Below are 22474 nucleotides of genomic sequence, written 5' to 3'. Positions count from 1 at the left end.
TTTAGTGAATTTTTTCTCAGCTGCTTTCCGTGTCACATATAAGGTAGTAGCCCAACGCAAATTTGCGTGTATTCACGCGGGTTTATGACGTGAGAAGGGGGGGGGGGGATTTTTTCTAAAAATAGAATTTTTTTGGTACAACTCATGGGTAAGCGTGGACCCCACGCTTACGGTCTCCATCCCTGATTATGCCTCCTGTATTTACTCATCTGAATTGTTTTTCTTTCGCGGAGGTTGACTTCTGAAAGAGTTTTATTATAAGGTTATCGAGTTAACCTCTATTGCGTAATCTCTGTTTGAATAGAGTAATGTTTTCTTCAAATGTTGTTTTTGAAGATTTTGTTCTGAGAAGTCTTGACGCTTCGCCTTTGATATAGCCTGTATTGGAAAGTTTCTGTCGGTTTGAAGTGCGTGTGCACTTCAAGAATAAATTCTTTTTTTTATTTTTTAATCTTTCGCATCTCAAACAAGTATATTCAGTTGTTTCGAAACAAGAAGAACAAGCACATTCCTCTTTTCCCGCCATCTTGTTCAGAATGAAGTCCTTTGCGCGTGCCAAGTCGATGGAACGCGCAGACCTCTGGGATAGATATAATTTATACGTAACGTATGCATTTGGTTCGGCACATGAAAAGTTCGACGTCTGAATCGAAGTCGAACTTTTGCCGTTCTATTCGACTGGCGCAGTCGAAGAGAACGGCGGGTCGACCCAAATACAAATCTGTCGATCCTAACTGATTCATACGTCGATCTTTACATGCGCCGAACCAAATTATTAGGTTCGGCTCATGTAAAGTTCGAAGTATGAACCGGGCCTAGGGTATATAGTAATTAATAATGGTAATGGGACTGAGTGGAGTCCAAATCGTTCTGAAATCATACGAGTCGATAAGGGAGCCCGGAGGGGGGGGGGGGGGGGAGTTTAGGATAGGATAGGATAACTTTATTTAATCGCGCTTTGAACAACTTGGCCCTGGGGGGCTTATTGTACGCGCCCCCTCCCTAAGTCCGCTTCTTCCGTGTTTAGCAACCTCCCGCGTGCATCGATTTAACAATTAGATTATGAGCTCGGAATTTCTATCGCGTGATACTTGATGAGGTTGAAGCCCGAATCAACTATTGCGCATAGATATCGAGAGCGAATAATCTAATTGTTTTAGTGTAAATCCGCTATTCGTTCAAAACTTTCAAAACTTAACAATAAGACAGGTTCACGTTTTTATTGAATGATGATATAAATAGGTCACACTGCCGTTAATTTTTGTCTCGCATTTGTGCTTCAGCTTTCTTGTCGACCTGTATTTCATTTCTACTGATTTTAACTGGCTACTTGGCTCCGCTAGCCCCTATGGTTATTCCAGGCAGCCCGTACTCCAATTATTACTTTTAATATTTTCTTTGTTGTAATTTTAGTTTTGAGCAAGAGTGAGTACAAATAAAGACTGATTGATTGATTAATTGACTGTTAGTCTACTCACTATCTAAAACAGAATAGATAGTGAGTAGCGTAGCCAATAAGAGAACAGCATTCGTGATAGAACGCTAATAGATTATACTGCTGTGCGTTGAACCGTTCACCATTTGTAAATTTATGAATGCCGGATCACAAGATAGAATCACATACACGTGGTACATTAGTAAAATGTATAGCAAAGGTAAAGTCGCACTCGAGCCCAAGCGGCTCTCAATGCCGGGGCCTAACCCGATTCCTGTAGCATTACACAGCTAGGGATACTGCTACTCCCCCTCCCCTCTTGCTCACCCTGGCTAGGACGCTAGTCCATCGCAGGGTTACATCTTTCAAGTTGTTTACTCCCAGCAGTATGTCACCGGAACTGGAACTTGCGGTGAAATCCTTCAATATGAAACGTTTAGAGTGAAGCACGCCTGTTGAACAGAGTATAGATCCTCACAAAAAGAATTAAGAATGCATAGAAATATTTGGTGGAGAAATAAATCGAGAATAAATCGTTCAAACTGACACAACAAGAGCTATGCTTTTATATGGCTAGTTTATTGCGACAAGTTGCATTCATTTACAAAATATTGGACATAACATTTCAATCGTTGTTGTAGCAAATAATTTGCGGAGTTAATCTTTTGTAACAGAAAGGTTATCTCTCTCTCTTCACCTGGTGATAAACTAGAACGCGACACTATTTCTTCGGCTTTTTGTAGCTGAAGACAAAAGACAAACGTTCTTGAGCACAAACAATCTTGTCCACAGATTCCGCGTTCCCTTACACCAGCAGTCAGGAACATTCTCGCCTCCCGCTCCTGGGACTCTGGGCACGAGATTGGAATTACAAATTCCTCACTCCAGAAACTGTAAAAAGACTGGTACGAGAAAGGGATTGTGGGATCGTTTGGGTAGAAGGGCCGACCAATAAGTGCATTTTGCAGCATTTTCTCCGGGTAGCGTAGCTCTTGTTAAATAGTTTTCACCTAAAAGAGTATTTCCTATGCAACTGAGTGCCGAGAAATGTACTTATTCATTGCCTCAATTTCGATCTGTCTACCCAAACGACCCCACAATCCCTCACTCGTCCCAGTCTCCCCGTAGTTTGTGGAGTGAGGAATTGGTACTTGGACTTTGTTCCAAGATGTATACGCATGCACAGACCCACATTACTTCACTACAAATCCTTTTAAAAGGAGCTTCCCTCCACCGTGGTAATCCGGCGGTGATTACTTAAGTCCAATCCCGTTCACAATCCGAGTAAATTCGATACGATTAGCCTGTGAATACACTCCGTAGAAGGCAATTGGGTGGAAAATATCAAGCTCCTCCTCAGTCCACGCTCAGCTCATTCCCTTCCATTTCACCGATTTTTCTTAGCGTTTGTGACCTGTCTCCACTCTAACAGGGTTTGATGCGATTTACAGCTCTCTTAAACTCTGTTACTCTCAGAGACGAACTGAGCGGTATGCTTTACTCTGGTGCCGTTTATATTGCTGTAAAGGGAAGTCCATGAACGAGACCCCACAGTGTGCATGGCCATTTACAATAACATGAAACTTGTTGAGCACTGCTCTCCTGCACTACTGTTCCTTTTTATACCGCACAGGGTGGTTCTAACTTTTGAACGACTAGCGCATCACTGCGCGCTTTAGAGCTTTTGTCCGCAAGCAAAGTTTTTACAGCCAAACTATTCTATCTTTTAGCTCTGCCACGCAGATGATGCTCTTCTGTTAAATGTGACTGTCTAATGGGCGAGCTGCCAGCAAAACCGGGAGAGATACACATGGCTGCCTCAGGAGTAAACCCTGGCACGGTGGCGTCCGGGCTTCTACTGTACTCCAAGTACTCCTCGCCTTCATCCTGAAGAAACAACAACCCGTTGGCAAATACATTAGTTCTTGGTTAACGAAGTGTAAAGGCCCGTTTCACAGGCCAACAACGGTCCCAGGCATAAACTAGAGATCGATCTCAGAGTTTGAATCAGACTTTAACATAAGTAAAATATTACATGTCGATGAGAAGACTTGTCGCAGTTCATACTCCAATTCATATCGTGTTAGAGTCAATCACACGAAAAAATGCTCAATTTAAACAAAAACTACTAAAAAAGTAGAGGTGCACTACAAGCAGTCAGAGCAGTACCTATTTCTCTTGTGACAAAAATAAAATACAAGTGCGCACAAATCGCCCGAAAGCCTGGAATCTCGAAGTGCAGGAGGTGTTAAAAAAGTAACTGGCGACTTTACGCTCGTGTGTTGCGAAGCGAGGGAGGCAGAAAAAACTTCACTACCCTACGCAGCATAAAATGAATAAAAAATAAATCACTTTATTTAAGTGTCAATGTATTTAACACAGAGCACTAATTGGGGACACTTTCCAGATCAGTTAGATAGATAGATACTTTATTATAAACACCATTGCAGCCATAAGCTGAATTACGGGATATTTACAAATTCTAATAATAACAAAGAGAAAATAAGGAAAATATCTACATCTTATAGACATGGCTAAAAATATAATAACAAATTAGAATTTAGAAATGTTTGTTTTTGAGGAGAGGGGAAAACTGGAGAACCTGGAGAAAAACCTCTCGGAGCAAGGACGAGAATCAACAACAAACTCAACCCACATATGACACCGCGTCCGGGAATTGAACCCGAGACACATTGATGGGAGGCGAGTGCTCTCACCGCTGCGCCATCCCTGCTCCCCATACAATTTTATTTCGCGCGCGTTTCACTTCTCGCCTATCTATCCCTGAGAGAAACAGTTTAAACATAAACACTTCGTACCTCGGCGTCTGAATGCTTCTTTTCATTGTCATCTTCATCCTCATCGTGTTCAAGTCCCTCCCATTCCTGGTAGATTGGCTTGATAAACTTGCCAGACCTGACGATACCAAAGGCTTATTAGTGCTGAAACCTTACAATACGGTACGTTTCTACTTGAGCCGTGCATCTACGAAACAGCATTGCTAATCTTTGTTCATTGACATTCTGTTACTGCACGGTACAGTACGAAGGCGTAAACTCCACTTGAAATCTTTTGATGTCGCATGAAAGTTCGCGGCAATTTGCACATTTTGAGTCGTTCACGGCCAAAAATGCTTGAATCTGTTCTCTATATTTGATGAAAATATACTTGGGACAAATTAAAGAAAACTTAGATATCAAAGAGGTCGAAAACCCCCAAACGCGAATTTTTCTGGTCACATAGTCATAAAGTATACATTTGTAGTATGCGGAATCTGTAACTTTTTTTTCCAAGCGAGCCCGTTTTCAGTCGGAAAAGGCCGATGCAAATTCAAAGTCGCTGGAGCAGAGCTACAAAGGTTAAAAGCCCACCGGAAATGTAACCTGTTTACTGTAATTTCTGCCGTGTTGCCCCCTTCCCCCACCCACCCACCCCCATCCAAGATGGCGCCCGAAACTGTGAAGTGGTCTATTAGAGGACGCGTTTAGAGCACAGTGTTCATGAAGTGACTGGGATTTAAAATTGTCGCTTCAAGATCGATACACATTGGGCATTCAAGAAAACCCAGTTGAAAAGGTCTCCGAAAAAAATGTCCTGACAACTTGAGGAAAAACTCTTCAGCTCTGTGTTTATGCCAAAGAAAAGGAAACTGTTCGCCGTCTGCCCTTAGAATACAAACTAAACACAACAAAGTACTTGCCTTCTCAAAAGATACGGGTCAAACGGGAAAAACGAGTCCAACTGGTTCATGAATGACAGGTTTGATACTGCTCGGTTTGAGCTTGCTGTTGCCACTGGGAGCAGCATTCTGTTATTACGCTCAATGATGGTGTAACAAAAAACAATTTCATGATGCCTGCAAGAAAAAGTAAAAAGTAATGGTCACGAATTTTCATGACAGAAGGGCCGTTTAGACGTAAGGAATAAGCCACAGTTTGGCTACAGCGCGAACTAGCCGTATAAATGCCGTATAAATGCCGTATAAAATGAATACATTTTGGTCGCAGCTTAGTTTGGGCGCGGCTATGCTAAGCCTAGCCTTCGTATAAACATATACGCAAGCATTAAATTGAAAATAAAGTCGAAGTGCTAGTTGAGATAGAATGTGTATTAATGCTATATTTTCAAAACATCAGAAGGAAAACGACAAATTTATAAAGGACATGTCATTTGTGTTTGTTACAAAAAACGCATAATTAATCAGAGTAAACCTAAGGAAATTAATTTCACACCATTTTAAAACAAATCGTTCCTTTGTAAGTTCTTCGTTACCTTGTGATATGAGCAAACATTTGAACAACCGTCGGCAGGCAAACCTATGAACAACAAAAAAGTACACTTATGAGGACAACAATGACACTATCACAAGTTTAAAGTTTTCCCATACTTTCAGGAGTAAAGCAATTTCTGAAATAATGCATTCGTTTTAGACAAGTCATAAGAAATATACGGCTTCAAAAGGCTTGTTGGTTGTTACTTGACCTCGTGGGTAAGCTTTCATCAGAGAGTTAAATTCGAGTAATTACATCAAACAACAACAGAGACAAAACCAATCAAACCTTGAGTGGGTTCATTCTACAAGTGACAATTCTATCCAGATTCAATTTCCTTATGTACTTCAATCCTGCAAAGAATTAAAAAAATAACATTAATCAAAAAACAAAGCAGATTCCTGTATATTGTTGCGGATTGAGGAAAAATAAAAGAAAAAGTGGGAACGTTAACAGTCCTTCGCGCGTTGTGTCTTGATGATTTAGAAGAGGAAAGAGAGTTGGTTACGAATAGCGTAGTTACGAGTAAAGTAGATATGTGAAGAAATGTCACAAGGAAGGGGCATATACTGTATACTGTGAGGCAGTGCCAACTTACCTCCTTCCAACTCAAGCAACTGTTTATGTCGAAAAACAAACATGTAGAAAAGTGCCTGGAGAGAAAGTTTAGTGTTAACCCGTGGACAAACTTTTCAAACAAATTTACCGTTGGTTTTTCGAATGTCATCCGCAAATTCTGTTTGGATACATGTCGCGGGTTTCATTCAAGCATACAAGAGTCTTTTAAGTCTATTAAAAGAGGTCGCCTTGTGCAGAATATAGGTTAATTTCGTCGCACAGAACCCTATGCATTACTTATTAAATACATGCTTCTTGTAAAATAGTCAAATAGCTACAATTACATGTCATCATATTTTGCGCAGGGAAAAAATGTACCTTATTATAGGAAATTAACGATGCGTTAATTTTATAACGCGTAGATTTTGTTCGCGTCGTTAAAATGCTTCGTTATATTCCTATTAGAAGGTAGATTGTTGATGCGGTTGCTCCCTGGAGTTTTTCCTCCATCAAGAAATTTGTTTTCATGGAAATTGTCGTCGCGTTATATAAAACAGAAGTTGAGAGGTTACAAAATGGAGACAATCCAGTTAAGGCCATGTTACACGAGGCAATTTTCCTTGCAACTTGCAACGCAATGATGATGACTGAAAAACATTGCAAGTTGCAGAGGGGGTGTCACACGTTCGCAATTTTTTCGCGAAGGACACGCTCTGATTGGCTCATTGTGTCAAAATTACGTTGCAAGTTGCAGAGGAGATGTTACACGCAAGCAACTTGTCTCGCAACGTCGTGAAAAGTAGAGGATAGTTCAACTTCTCTTGCAACTCGCAACGCAACAATTGCAGTTGCAAAATGGGGCGTTACACGTCAAATTTTTCTTGCAACTTGTAACGCGACGTTTGTTGCGTTGCAAGTTGCAAGAAAAATTGCCTCGTGTAACATGGCCTTTAGTGCTTGTTGTCATTTTTTCGTTGTGAAACACATTTGTCGTATTTCATATAAAGATACCTGACAGACGGAGTAGAATGGTCCAAATTTATTGGCATCAGGTCCTAGACATCCGGCATCATGCATGTCAATATAGCTGAAAAAGGAAGCACTTTCATTACAATTCGTGACAATGCTATTTGTCAATCTATTCCTTCATACAAGTTTCTTCCCTTGGACGTCTAATACAACTGAAGCACTTCAGTTAGGGAGAAAATCAAACTTTCCTAAACATTCTACCCTCTAGTTTGCTTGTATGTGAGACGTTATTCGAAAAAAAGGGCTGTGTTTCGTTTCACGTTTCCTGAATAAGAGAATGGTTCGTAAACCCGCAGTGAAAGGAATCAAAGGCGATACGGGTAACATACGACTAACATACGGAACATACGGATACATACGACTAACATACGAGTAACATACGAGTGACATACGGATACATACGAATACATACGAGTAATACGAATGTTTTTCTTATAAAGGAAGCTCTAATTATAAGCCTTGCAAGCATTTTTCACGTCAGCAAATGTACCCGGTCCAATTTGAGGGGGGGGGGGGATGTTGATCGACCCCCCCCCCCCCCAAGGCTAAAATCTAGTCACAGTAAAATAAATTCACATGGAGTGCAAAACCATTAGCTTGCGCTACAAGATGAAAATATATTTTGCATGGCGCTGACGTCGTATGACGTCAGCAAATGCGCCACCTTGATTTCACTATTTCACCTTAGTTGGTTATGAGAAATGGCAAAAAATCAGTGCAAAATCAAGCCAGAAAGCTTAAATGTAACCATGTACATGTAAAAATGTCGAATTTTGGGAACAGTTGACACATTAAAAAATTCCGCACATCGGATTGCCTGGCATGACCCCAGGCCACCAGTTTAATACCAAATATCTTTGCCCTTGTAACGTAATCTCTCCTTAGTCGGGGAAGTAATGCGTGACGAGTAAATATCAAATATCTTTTGCTCTCTCATGTTATTAAAAAAAATAAAAATAAAAATTTACTCCTATGAGTTTTACTCGTATTTTTTCGTATTTTATTACTTGTATGTATCCGTATGTTACTCGTTTGTTAGTCGTATGTTAGTCGCATGTTAGTCGTATGTATTCGTATGTATCCGTATGTTCCGTATGGTACTCGTATGTTACCCGTATGTTAGTCGTATGTACTCGTGTGGTGTTTTAGTCATGATCATCAAAGGCTCCTGCGAGCCAACTCGTGAATGCAGATGGCACATAGTAATTGAAATTTACACGGCTACGGAAACTTCCTTGAAAGCTAAAAGAAATTATATCTTTGCCCGATTATGTAACGAAAAATAACCATTCTTGTACTATAAAAATGATTGTCAAACTATTCTCTACAGATTGAATAAGATTATTTTGATGCGCCAACTAAAAAAAAATCACGTGTTTTTTTATTCCAAGTTCATAGAAGCACGCCAAGTGCAGCTTCGTCATGTAAGTTCGTGTCCCCGATAGTCCGGGGCTACTGGATTTTGCGATCGGGCTAGTGGATTCTAACCATCACTTGCCCATCGGGCAAGTGAAGTTTTTTTGGGAATTAAAATTACAAAATTACTGTAAGGCAAGCCGATCTCACAAAGGGAAATCTGTTCAACAAAGTATCGCATTACATTTCATGCCCGACATAAATGCGTGAAATTTTTCCTTTGGAGTTCAGTCCACGCAATCCTCAAGTAAAAATAATGAACTATGACAAGCTCTTGCTAAATAAGAATTATTTATCGACCGTGTCCTTTTGCTTTCCCCTAAATTACCAGTTGTAAATTTCGCAAATGAAACATTTTTCCCTTTGAAACCTCTATGAAAGCTGACAAGATCTTAAAGTGTTCATTTCACCAGAATTTTGCATAATTTTGTTTACGACGTCAATGATGCGTGACATGGCACGTTCCGCTTTCGCGTGAAAACTGACAAATTAAATTATTTTTTAATTAAATTATTTCTAAATTAAATTATTTATAATTCTTAAAAGAAACCGCACTTTGTAGAAAAAAAACGAAAAAACCTATAACTTTGCTCAGATTCAACGAAAAATCTCCCTTCTTACACTAAAATGATTGTCAAATTATTCTCTACAGAATGAATGAGAGAATTCTGACGCGTCGTGAAAAAAATTTTCACGTTTTTTTTTTCACTAATTGAGTTTACGACCCCGGACTTTCTGAAAAACTGAAAAAACTTGTAACTTTGCTCAGATTGAACGAAAAATCTCCATTCTTGCACTAAACGTCGTCAAATTATTCTCTACATATTGAATAAGAATTTCCTGATGCGCCGTGAACAATAAATGTTCGCGTGTTTTTTCCACTAATTGAATTTAAAACTCACTCACTGCGCACGCCCGAAAGTTAACGACAAAACCGACCGACCGACCGACCGACCAACCAACCAACCAACCAACCAACCAACCAAGTCAAAAGTCAGCTATCGCTATAACTCGTTCATTGCGCTACGCGCATTTACGAGTTAAAAATAATTCTAAACAACAGTAAACTGTTAAGCCGAACGTCAAAGTGCATCGTGAAGCAGAATAGTGAGAGTTCACTGGATTGTACCTTATGTTGAAAAATTGCTGCTAAAATAAGATGTTGAATATTTCACTACGATGATAAATTCTCTTACCAGTGTATCCAGTGACCAATTAGATCCATACACGTTTGGACGGTGCTGTTGTATAACAGAAATTAAAGACATTACATGAACACGATACGAAACTAACAAATAACACAAATGTAAATTATGAGGAGAACTTTATTCTCATGGTTTACCCTTCTGATTAACCTCATTAGACTTACGATGGAATATTACTGACATCACATAAATTCTCCACCGGCTAAGAGGGAAGACTTAGATGGGAAACAATTATACTAAAATATATAAAACTCAAGATCTTTTTTCTCGCAAATGTACACGTTCGAATTAAAAAGCCTCGAGGTATGAAATTCTGTTTCTATGTGCCCCCAAAAATTCACAAATAGAAGTTTTCCAACTATAACCCCCTTCCCAACTAATAGCGCACATATTTGAGGCGCTTTAATGCATTCCTGTAATGAGCTCTCCTGAATAGAGCCAATGGACTGTAAGGTCATAAGTACGTAAATTATGATCATCCGGGTGAGTGTAGTCCTGAGAAGGACTGTTTGTGGTGACTTTGACTGACGTTTCGACAACCTCAGCGGAAGTCATCTTCAGAGTCAAGTGAATTGTGGAACGTCAGTAGGTGGTATATATACGTCTCTGGTTGTTTACCTAATTGGTCAACGAAGTCCAGATGTTATTGGTCGTTTGTCAGTAAGCCGTGATGTTATTGGCTGTGAAGACTGTAAAAAGTGATTGGTGCGTTTCGATCCGTCTTTTGTCAGTCAAAAAGTCCTTGGGTCTATTGTTAGTAAAATGTCTATTGTTTGTTTGTTTCGTTGTTATTGTCAATAAGTCGTTTGTATGGTGCAGGCAGTTGTAGGCAACGGTTGAGTGGCGTTTGTTCTAAGTTAGTAAACCAGCTTTCCAGAGTGAGTCGTTGATAGTAATTTGTACAGTAGGTAATGCACTTGGCAGAGTCCCAGTCGATTCTGCGGTTCGTTTGTAAATGGTGCTCAGCAATGTGATTGTTGATATCACCATTTCTAGTTGCTCGTTTGTGTTCAGTCAGTCGTACGTTTAAATTTCTGCCGGTCTCACCAATATAAGTGGCCTGGCAGTCGCAGCATTTGATCTTGTAAACTGCTCCCTGTTCGTCTTTGTCCTTTACTTTCGTCAGTAGTTGTCGTAAAGTGGTTATAGGTTTGTGAGCTACACGGATATTGTAAGGTTGTAGAATCCGTGCGATAGTCTCAGAAGTGCCCCTTACGTAAGGTATAGTTACAGTAGTTACGGGAGTCGCGTCGTTGTTTGTGACGTTAGGTTCGGTGTTCTTGTAAGTGTTACGTCTAACAAAGTCCTTGTTGTAGTTGTTCTTGTTGAAAACGTTGTCTAAGTAGTTGTTTTCGTCTGCGAGTCTGTCAGGGGAGTCACAAACCAGTTGTGCTCGCCTTGTTAAGGTCTGTATAGTCGTTGCTTTGTGAGAAGTAGGGTTGTAGGATGACTGGTCCAGTAGTCTGTCAGTATGTGTTGGTTTCCTGTAAACCGTAGTACTTAGTTTGTTGTCGTTGTTGTTACGGGTAACTAAGCAGTCTAGAAAAGGTATTTTACCATTTTCTTCGATCTCCTTAGTAAATTGTATGTCAGCGTTCTGTCTGTTAAGGTGTTCGTGAAAATCGTCAATTTCGTCTTTGTGTACTGCTGTAAAGGTGTCGTCTACGTACCGTAACCAGAGCGGTAGTGTCCGTTTGTAGGTTGCTAGGGCTTGTTCCTCGATGTTCTGCATGACAATTTCTGCTACAACAACAGAAACTGGTGAGCCCATAGCTGTTCCGTGTAACTGTTTGTAGTGCTTTCCGTTGTACTGGAAGTACGTGGACGTTAAGCAGAGGTTCAGTAAGTCCATTAAGTCATCTGTGGGCAATGGCAGTTTTGTCGTGGAGTTCTCGATGGCGGTAGCAGTACAGTCTAGAGCCAGTTGAAGTGGAATACTGGTAAACAGTGATTTCACATCAAAAGACACAAGTTTGTGGTCATCAGGTATTTGTGCCGTCTTGATGGCGTCAATAAAGGTCTCGGTAGACTGCAGTTTGTGTCGGGATTCGTTTGTCAACGGTTTCAGTATAGTAGTCAAGTATTTGGATAGTTCGTAAGTCGGGGACCCACAGAACGAGACTATGGGTCGCATGGGTATGTTAGGTTTGTGTAGTTTCGGTAGTCCGTAGAGTTTAGGTGGTTGCGGTACGCGGCACCTCAGGCTGTTGTAACGTTGTATGTCAATAACGTCAGTTTTCTTAAGGTCAAGTAGTTTACTGTTGAGTTTACGTTGAAGTGATGGGGTTGGGTCTCGTTTCAGTTCTTCGTATGTCTGTTTGTCGTTAACTTAAGTGTCCATTTTGTCGTAGTAGTCTGTCTTGTCCATAACAACAGTCACTCGTCCTTTGTCAGCGGGGAGTATGACGATGTTTTCGTCAGTTTTCAGTCGTTTCAGTGCTTGTCGTTCGTCTTTAGTCAAGTTACTGTCAGTTAGGGAGGATGATTGTATAGTAGAAGCAATTCTACTTCTGATATTATCCTTGGCCGATTCTGATAGTTCTCTCTGACGAGACAGAACCGCCTCAACACTAGATACAATAGCCTCAGTCGGTATGTGTTTAGGCGCCACTGAGTGTTTCAGTCCGTAGGAGAGTACCTGGGTTTCAGTCTTGTCTAAAGGACGGGAAGATATATTCCTGACCCAGTTGTTGTCTGTCTTGTGTCGTTTTTTGTCTTTAGTACGTTGTAGTCGTGTAAGTTTCTGTTGACTTTGGTTGCGGTGTTGTTCTTCGGTTTTGTCCGCTCGTTTGTCGGCAATAGCCAGTACAGTGTCACGTAAGTTTGTCGGTATGAGTTGTTTAAGTTTGTCAAGTCGTTGTTGTAATTTGTTGTTGTAGAAGTTCAGTCTTTTGTGACAGTCGTTAATCCGCGCTCGGATCAATCGTCTACAGGTGGCTTTGACGATCTGAATGGCCTCTTTGGTGTTCAACGGAGACTTAAGTCTAAGTCCGGCCGGAACAAGGCCAAGCAAGTCGTTCGCTCTGTCGTCCAAAGGAACGTAAAATTGTAAATGGTTTGAACCTATGAGTCATGTCATAAGTACGTAAATTATGATCATCCGGGTGAGTGTAGTCCTGAGAAGGACTGTTTGTGGTGACTTTGACTGACGTTTCGACAACCTGAGCGGAAGTCATCTTCAGAGTCAAGTGAATTGTGGAACGTCAGTAGGTGGTATATATACGTCTCTGGTTGTTTACCTTATTGGTCAACGAAGTCCAGATGTTATTGGTCGTTTGTCAGTAAGCCGTGATGTTATTGGCTGTGAAGACTGTAAAAAGTGATTGGTGCGTTTCGATCCGTCTTTTGTTAGTCAAAAAGTCCGTGGGTCTATTGTTAGTAAAATGTCTATTGTATATATAAGCTGTTAGCATAGTAATTCAAGCTGGTTTTTTTTTGTCAAACACAACCAGTTCTGCTGGAAATAGAAAATTCTCTCCAGTAAACCCCCCCCCCCCCCCCTCGGAAATTAAACCCCTGATTTAGGAGGAGGAGGAGGAGGAGGAGGAGGAGGAGGAGGAACTTTATTTATACACGGTTTTTCCATCAGCTACTTAGATTATCATTATCAACTAACTATCTATCTACCTAACTAGGATTATAAAAGTTAAAAAATAACAAACCAAAGCTAAACAATAAATGCTGCTTTTCTTGGAGGCCGTGTTTAAAATCTTACTTATAACTGTGGCGTCTCAATTTAGTCTTAAAATCATTCAAGGAAGTTGCTTGCCGTAATTCTATTGGCAAACAGTTCCACAACTGAGCTCAACTGTATGAGAAACTTTTCTTTAAATAATCAGTGCGCGGTTGTGGAAGAGTTAGCGTGTTTTCAGTATTCCTTAAATGATAAGAATTCAAATTATCGCGAAAAACAAAGTTTGATCTTAAATATTCAGATGTCATCCCATTTAAAATTTTATACATCATAATTGATTTTTTATCCAATCTTTGATGACAGAGTTTTCGCCACCCTAGTGCCCGGAACAAATCATCCAAGTTGCTATCATACCCAGCGGACATCAAAATGCGGATTTACGGTATACCTACGGCTGACAAGCTTTTGGGGGAAATTTTCGGAAGCACAATTTTCCTGAATTTCTATAATTGGCCGAAAGAAATTTTTCTGTTATGTGACAAACGGTTTAACAGCTTTACTTGACTTTTCGCAAAGTGAGAAAATTTCTCGTCAAAAAGGCTATTCAACAAGTCAGTCTTGTTCAAACCTGATAGAAATGCATTTAGCTCTGGCGATAAAGCTGGCAATATATGCAGCACATGCTTGTCTGAGAACAGCAGGCGTGTTTGGCTCTTCAATCTGTAAAAAAAATCATTAATAAAATGTTGAAAAATACAAATTCATCTAATACAGTTAAGGAAATCTGAACCAAGCTTGTTCAAGAGCCGAACTAGGATTAAAAGTTACCGCGTTCATTGTTGCATTTTGAAAGAAACCACATTCAAACTACAGGGCAAAATGAATTTCCATAAATTCCAAAACTGGCACTTGCATCATGGATAAGCTTTTGCTTATCCCTGCTTTGAACAAATTTGCCTCAAGTCTTGCCTCTGGTCTTAAATTTATTCTCGGAACATTTTCCGTAAATTTCTCTCGCTGGAGCTGTCAACGAGAAAAATTCCTTGGAAAAGAACTTTGTCTCCCTTATGAACCAAAATAAAAAAAAGCAGTGAATTGGCGTGAGTTGTAAGAAAAAACCTTGCCCTTATTTATGGAATTCTCAGCGAAATGACGGTCGGGTACAGAAACAAATACGAAGCTACTGAGTACTGTACATGTATGTTTTGGGAAAACATTGTAGGCTGCGCGCAAAACAAGAGCCAAATCTGAGCAAACCGAAATGTCACTTAAAAGGAACTAAAATTCGACATCGGACAGTTATGCTCTCTTCAACTGTTGTTTCTATTTGCTCCCTTGCTCCGCCAAAACCAGTAGCGGCATTTATCACAACCTATCTTGAAAATTCTCATTGAAATTTAACTAATACATGTAAAGTAAAACCTACAGTATAATTCAGCAGAACCTGTAGCTTCCATACAAGATCATAGTCACAAATATCTTGCACAACTAGAAAGTACCTTTCTCCAGCAAACATCAAGTAAAGAATTGGCAAAAATCTTGAAGGGAAAAAAAATAAAACAAAATGTTGATAAACAAAATTTAAAAAAAATCACCCATTAAAGGAAAAATATTTGAAGAAATCCATTAAATGAAAAATAAACAAACCTGATCAAAGCTACACAGTAGAAACATAACAAATTGAACGTGACAAGAGGCATGAGTTGGAAGGATGACATTCTGAAAAACCTGACAAAACAAAATGGCAGAAATATTATCATGAAACAGACAAACTGGACAGGGGAGCCCAATGGTTCATTTCAAATGGATATCTTTTCGGAAAGCCTTATCACCTCAGAATTTCGGAATAAGTTGTCAAGAAAATATCATTGATGGAATGTTTAGGGGGAGCAGGTTGGCGCAGTGGTAGAGCACTCGCCTTCCACCAATCTGGCCTGAGTTCAATTCCCGGACTTGGCGTCATAAGTGGGCTGAGTTTGTTGGTTTTCTACTCTGCTCCGAGAGGTTTTTCTCCATGTACTCTGGTTTTCCCCACTCCTCAAAAACCAACATTTGATTTGATCTGATTTGATTTGTGTTGACTTGAGTTGAGTTGATTGGAATTGCTTTGATTTAAAAGGGGATAACCTCAATAGCGATTACCTCTGGTATCTCCTGTTCATGGTATCGATGTTTACATTGATCCGAACAAAAAGAGTAAAGTAATTGTAGTTGTCTTTGGTGAAATGTCAGCTCAAAATTTTGTAACATGCACATTATAAAACTAACTCCTTTCATTTTCCAAGGGGCAGATATCTCGATACAAATGCACTTCACAGGTATCAGTGAGGTTATGTGTTCGAATCCTAAACATTCACACCTGGATTTGTTTCAACTTCAGCAGCTGCAAAAAGAAAGCTTGAAAAAAATTCAGGCTTCAACATCATGGGTTCGAATATTTAATCCACTTACCACAAGAAGCTCATTAAATAATTCAGTTCCAGCATCAAGATTGTGTTCTCCTAAAAAGGAACAAAAACTGAGAGTCAAACACACAAGAAGGAGAGCCATCTCATGCTATTAAAATTGACATCAAATTTGTGGCAAAACTCACCATTGATATGGGTGGTGTCATGAATGTAGTTGAACAGAATTTCCATAAGAATATCCAACTTGTCAGCCATTTCATTCTCCATGTGGTTTTCAGCTTCTTCATCTCTTGCAGCAGCTGTTTCTACAGAAATGTTGTTCACGTCCTTGCAAAGCAATTGAGTGAAATTTATTATAATTTTACGCCAGGCTCAGTCTTAGTCGTCTCTCTTATTCTTAAATCTCCAGATGAGGGGGTCAAAACGGACGGTTGAATTTTATTTTAATTAGTCATTGGCCCTGGACATTCATTTATGTGGGTAGTGTACTGTATAGTGCTCTACCCACTATGATGTCAGGCATGTAAGAGTGAGTGAGTGAGTGAGTGAGTGAGTGAGTGAGTGAGTGAGTGAGTGGGTGGGTGGGTGGGTGGGTGGGTGGGTGAGTGAGTGAGTGAGTGAGTGAATGGGTGAGCGAGTGGGTGAGTGAGTGAGTGAGTGAGTGAGTGAGTGAGTGAGTGAATGGGTGAGTGAGTGAGTGAGTGTCAGTGAGGGAGTGAGTGAGTGCGTGCGTGCGTGAGTGTCCGTAAACAAACAGGTCCGCAGTGCATGCATAGCACTACCCACAAGTACGCAATGTGAACCTATTTTAAGACAACACTATGTGCACAAAAGCCACATCAATGGGAAAACAAGAGTTCCCTGGCTCTGCAAAGTAAGTTCAAGTTCTCTGGAGGAACATTTATATACGCCCTGACATTCCCAAGACTATACCAGACATAAGTCAATCACTTTGTTTAGTGATACTTAGATACTGAATGTTATGTTAATATTTATTGCTTCACAATTTTTTCAAACCTTACCATATCTACTTCAAACTGGGTGTGATCGTCTTCTTCTTCAATGGCAGTCTCGCTGTGTTCAAGTTCGTGCTTGGGAATTTCAACCTTCAAACACACATACAAAATAATAAATGAGCCAAACATGTGTGGAGTGAAATAATTGAATGGCTTGGTGCAAAGGGGTACAAGGGATGATTTTGCTAAAAAACTGAAATGTTATCCACTTAAATTTCACTCTGCATTCATAAGTGGGTTTTAAGTGTTGGTACAAATTTTATTTTCCATTTACTTAAAGTTTGGTTTCAAAGATCTAAGACGAAACTTTTCCAAATTAAAGCATACATTCTGGCCCCTGCCCCACACCAACAAATGAACTTATCCCAAAAATGTGACCCCAGATCTCAGTGCCACAAAATTCTTCCATTAACAAGCCTTACTGTTGAGCTCCTTTAGAATACTTACATCAATCTTTATAAGATTGTCAATGACCAGCTCCAAAATTTTTGACCTGAGATGAGGGAGATATTTCGATACCCACAGCAGATTCTTTACGTAACTGGCCTGTGGAAATATAACATAACATTGATATTAATGGTATTTCACAAAATATTTTGTAACACTAGACAAAACCGACTGACTCCATCTGCACTACACTATTTACATAAATTGTCAAAAAAGAAACAAAATGCCTATTACATCGTTTTTAACCACCAAAGTGACTCTTTTTTGTAGAAATAACAACATGATAAGTTTTTGCATCAATTGAACCCACGACCCTCCGTGATCTAGTCGCATGCTCTAACCACTGAGCTACTGGAGACTGGTGAGCAAGCGTGAAATGTGGGTCTTTGACTAGAGCTGCATCACGCAGTCACATAGTCAATCAATACAGCCCCACATGGATCATAACTGCATCGCACAGTCATATTAAGGTATATCAGAGATGCAACCATCTAACCACTAAGGTAAGTTTTATCCATTTATATTCAAACCACAAAGAAAGAGTCACTTTGCCTTGAAACTGATCATCATCGAAACGTCAGACAGCATTAGCTTTAATTTTTCTATTGACGTTTTTCAGTAAACCTCTAGTCATTAAAAATACCTTGCAAAAATCACTTGAATGTTAGAGTTTATTTTTTTTGCATAAATTTCAGTACAAAAAAATTAAAATTATTTTACTGCTGGTAACACCTGGAATATTGTGGGTTTCTTCATGTATGGGAAGTTTTCTGAAAGCACTGGGATTAAAAACTGTGGAGCTCTGAAAAAGATAACAAAAATAAAATATAGAAATGATTTCAACCATTCCTCAAAAATTCTCTCAATTCTTGCTGATCAGAACAAATGTTGAGACTGTAAAAGGTCTAAGGGCGCACTTTTTTGGGGACAAGTTTTATTCAGTATGTATCCTGAAAAAGGAATACACTAAAATACCTTTGTTGTATCTGTTGCCTGGTAATCAAAAATATCCAAATGGCCAAAGTAAAAGAATCAAATTCTTATTAATGTTTAGAAGAAGAGTATATTTAATTTTTCAAGGTATTCTGATTATGGAAAACAGTATCCAGAATATATCCCCTAAAAATGCCCCTTAATGATGGCTCTTCTACATGATCATTAACTGTGGTGCACTGTGTTAACTTTTCGGATAAATTTTGATTGAAATAATATTATAAACCCAAGACTTAAAAGTCTCATTCAATATTGTTGTTGAAAGTGTGTTCTTTTAGGAACCTACAGAGGGCAGTACAAAACTGTTTAGAAAACTTACGCCGGCACAACTTCCACTACTGCCTGAAGAGCTTCATGAGCATTAGAAAATTTCCTTTCCAATTCTGAAAGCACAAAAACACAAGTCTGGCGAGTGTGATCTCACATTATGATATTATAAATTTACTACTGTTAATTATAATAAAAATTTTAACAAATAAACTATTTAAAAATATTACCAGAACCTGCCAAATTATGCAATGATCATTGCTGTTTTCTCACAAAAATTGTTCAGATTATTGGTAAGAATTAGAAAGAACTTTTCGAAATATTTCCGGCAATGAAATTTTTTTTGATTATCTTTGATTTAAGCTGGCAAGGGGATATTTTCAGAAAGGCTGACAACTGGACTGCATTATTTTTATAACTGCTACAAGCAATGTCATTTTACAACAAAAATGATTCTTACCTTCAGAATCAACCATTTTAAGGTCCTTAGAAATCCCTGAAAATTGAATATTATTATATACATAACAGATTTATTTTTATGCAGTTATACCAAATTAAATGATTTGTGGTGTTACTGGTAAATCTTGGTAGTTTGGACTGACTTTTTCAAAAATTCAGACAACCAAAATGGCTGTGGTTTAGAGATCACCACATAATTCCAGCGTTGTGTGACATTGCCAGCTCTTGGTACAGGCCTCAAAGGAGACTGTCTTGGAAATCCTGTATCTCCTCAAGGTTTCACTGATTTCACAGCTACCTTTTGGAGTCATAGAGGCAAGGGAGGGGGGGGGGGGGGGGGTTGGGTGGGAGCATATCTAATAGGCAAGAAAAAGACTTTCTCAATATCGTTACTGAAGACACACCTAACAACATGTTCTCTATGCTCTTAAAAACATTAATGAAAAAACAAAAGGTAAGGCAGTACAAATTTGAAGAAAATAATTATGCAACATTTAGTTTCAATATTACCTGGGAGGAAGAGCTTGACAATCATGCGAAGACAAGCTCTGAGATAATATGTCTGAGCAGACACCAGGCTGGTCAAAAACTCCATGAACTCTTCGACTGTTTCCTCACTACAAACTGCCCATCTGGTGTTCTGGTATGGTCATTAAAGCAAAAGATATAAATACAAGTTGTTATTTGATTATTGGCTGTATATCCCTTATTCTCATTATTATGTCATACTTGTTATTAATATTTTCACAAACCTAATCGTTTTAAGTTAGTGCATACCATGCCTTAGAGCTTTTTTCTCATCAATTAATGTTTAAGGATAAAAATTAGTGAGAAAACACAAGGTTTGATGTCGCCATGACATAATTTTTTCCCTTTGTTTGTTATTGTTCCTGAAAAGCCCCATTGGGGAGGTTCAATTCTTAACATCACCACCATCAACATCATCATCATCGTCATCATCATCATCACTAACTGTGTTTCTCACACACCGCTGGGAGCCATGTCAAGCCGACCACTGCAAGCCTGACCTTTATTCACACAACAACAATAACAGCTTCACAAAATATACAAGTATACGTGGAAGGTCAAAGCATGAACTCGCTAAAAATCAAACAAAATCTTAACTCGTTTAGAAGTGATTTGGACAACTGAAAAACTCTAGGGTGGGTGGGTGGGAAGGTCAAGCAATGGCGGTCAACAAAAAACAACTGCCCACCTTACATGTCACATGACCTAAACCCATCCCCTGGCCCCCAGCGGTGTGTGAGAAAAACATTTTCCACTTTTTTCGTTTCACTCAGCCAGTGGAAAATCACCCTCAGCACTACACTATCGTTCATCAAAAGAAACGTGAAACTTCCACCAAAAAATCTAATGAAATTGAGCTCTGTTAAAAATAAAAACCTTTTAAATGTACGGAATAATTACCCTTACCAGAGCTGTACCAACTAGTGTATCATACTGTTTTGTCAGCGAAGAGGAACAACTTGTTAGAGCCTTCAGAAATCTTTGCAAATGAAGCTCCTGAAAATGCAATTGAATATAAATGAAACATATAAGAATTTAACCTAACTGTACAGTTGAGCAGTTTTCAATATATCAAAAGCAGTGTTCCAGATAAAAAAGGTGTCTCAGGTCAAAAGCGCGAGCAAGCTGGCTTCCTGACATAACAAAATGAATGGTGAACTTTTCAATTAAACTCATCACCAATAGATGGGATTGGGAATTGGTGCCTAAGGTGTTGGCGGGGGGCCTGACACAGTCTGAGGCAGAGCCATAGAGGTATCCCTGACAACCCTGCGAATGGGAACCAACCATGCAACAGCCAGCCAACCAGCACTGTCACGCTAAAGGAATTCAGTGGAAATCATACTTTCATGACCCAAGTATACTTACCTACACCATTAAACCAAGAGGGAGGGAGGGAGAGGAGCCAGAATCAGCAAAGATTCGCATTAAGTATCCGCGACAATCAGCAAAGCTACGCAAATGCAAATGTGAGAAATGCAGAACCGCCCCTACAATCACCCTACGGGCCAGGGTCCCCCCGTAGGTCACGTACAACAATGGGAAAGGCTGCTGACTGCATTGGCTAGAGGTTAACTTTGACTACTAAATAATTTATTTAGCCACATTAAAATTTCATTATCACTCTATTAAATTTTAGAACCCACATACTTTGATATCAGGATCAGCAAGCTTTTGAATCAGCTGATCATAGTCCTTGGTTTTTCCCTGCAAAGCAATATTAGATAATTACATGTTACAACCAGTGGCAGCATGGTGAGACAAAAAATTAATTTTGAGCTATCATCTACAAATCACTTACAAGTACTGTAGCATGTCTCCCTAAAAAAAGCAACTAACTCAGGTAATATTTTTAATTCTCTCAGAATTTGCAAAATAATGCAGTTTTTGCCAAAAATTTCAAAGTGGTCATTCTGACTTGTAAAACAGCCATCTCCCTATTACAAGTATCTTTCAGAAATGTTTTCTTGGTAAATAATTTGTCACTTGAATGCTCAGGCAAATACATTTTAAATTTTGTAGAAGATTTGCATATGTAACTGGTCATCTTCTGTAAATGAATAATCTTCCTGATCTTGAGGGTGAGCAAATACAATAAACACAAATGTATGGAGAAGAACAGTCTTACAAATGAAAAAGCAATCTATCATGGTAAAAGGGCCTAACTAAAATTATACAGTACACGGCTACTTGAGGTATGGAACATAATGATTGTATATGTTGTGGTTTAATTTTTTTGTTGGTGGAAAAGTTTTCAAACCAGTTTAATTTTTATTTTCCTTTCTGATGTATTCATTACCATAATCCGACACGAAGGGAAATTAAAATCAAACTGGTTTGAACCACTACAAATACATGTGTGTACTGAAAGGTACATGTCTGCATACATGACGTGGTTAGCTAGAAAGTGTAAATTTTAGAACAGCTGATAAACAAAACAACAACAACAACAACAACAACAACAACATACTTTAAGAATATGAAACTACAGTGGCCTTAACTTACCAGTTTAACATTTTCCAACGCCCTTGTAATCACAGACGCTAGAATAACAACACCGCTTTTACCACGTTCCGAACTTGAAGAGTCGTTTGGTTTGTCCTCACCAGACATTACTCCAGATTTGAAGAAAGATTTACTTACAGACAGGTATACTGTTCTTAAATTTCATTTTAACAGTGTTTTCAAGCAGTTCATTTGAGTAAATACCGCGCATTTTGGAACAAAACACAGTCCAACCAGTTCTTTTTGCACAACGTAATCTCAAAAAGAGAGCAGGCGTAACAATGCGAGGACCTGGAAACTATT

General features: G+C 39.2%; 2 protein-coding genes across 2 annotated transcripts; both read right to left on the bottom strand.

Moving 5' to 3' along the window:
* Positions 1 to 2801: 2801 nt before the first annotated feature.
* Positions 2802 to 22448, bottom strand: LOC146458579 (RNA polymerase I-specific transcription initiation factor RRN3-like). The gene is made up of 22 exons (XM_085090560.1): positions 22172 to 22448; positions 21317 to 21373; positions 20573 to 20662; positions 19649 to 19778; positions 19140 to 19175; positions 18732 to 18795; positions 18152 to 18221; positions 17420 to 17518; positions 16979 to 17062; positions 16142 to 16283; positions 16000 to 16049; positions 15196 to 15276; positions 15048 to 15086; positions 14177 to 14268; positions 9906 to 9950; positions 7276 to 7351; positions 6305 to 6359; positions 5995 to 6059; positions 5708 to 5751; positions 5136 to 5291; positions 4255 to 4351; positions 2802 to 3322 (listed from the first exon to the last, which is right to left on the bottom strand). The coding sequence occupies exons 1-22, from the start codon at positions 22277 to 22279 to the stop codon at positions 3155 to 3157; spliced, it is 1848 nt and encodes a 615-aa protein (XP_084946686.1). The 5' UTR covers positions 22280 to 22448; the 3' UTR covers positions 2802 to 3154.
* LOC146458580 (uncharacterized) lies at positions 10510 to 12048 on the bottom strand. Its single transcript, XM_085090866.1, has one exon. The coding sequence runs from the start codon at positions 12046 to 12048 to the stop codon at positions 10681 to 10683; it is 1368 nt and encodes a 455-aa protein (XP_084946992.1). The 3' UTR covers positions 10510 to 10680.
* Positions 22449 to 22474: the final 26 nt, after the last annotated feature.

The sequence above is a fragment of the Pavona decussata genome, unplaced genomic scaffold (genome assembly GCF_977016875.1).
Source record: "Pavona decussata unplaced genomic scaffold, jaPavDecu1.1 SCAFFOLD_233, whole genome shotgun sequence".
Classification (NCBI taxonomy): Eukaryota; Metazoa; Cnidaria; class Anthozoa; order Scleractinia; family Agariciidae; genus Pavona; species Pavona decussata.
This window is presented reverse-complemented; position numbering and strand designations above follow the sequence as displayed.

What these genes read in the sequence shown, in the direction of transcription:
- LOC146458580 (XM_085090866.1), bottom strand. Translation starts at nt 12,048, where the DNA reads ATGCGACCCATAGTCTCGTTCTGTGGGTCCCCGACTTACGAACTATCC.
- LOC146458579 (XM_085090560.1), bottom strand. Translation starts at nt 22,279, where the DNA reads ATGTCTGGTGAGGACAAACCAAACGACTCTTCAAGTTCGGAACGTGGT. An exon ending in CGTTGGAAAATGTTAAACTG is followed by an intron (nt 21,374 to 22,171) that starts GTAAGTTAAGGC and finishes ATTGCTTTGCAG; the next exon opens with GGAAAAACCAAGGACTATGA. An exon ending in GCTAAATGCATTTCTATCAG is followed by an intron (nt 9,951 to 14,176) that starts GTTTGAACAAGA and finishes GTTATACAACAG; the next exon opens with CACCGTCCAAACGTGTATGG.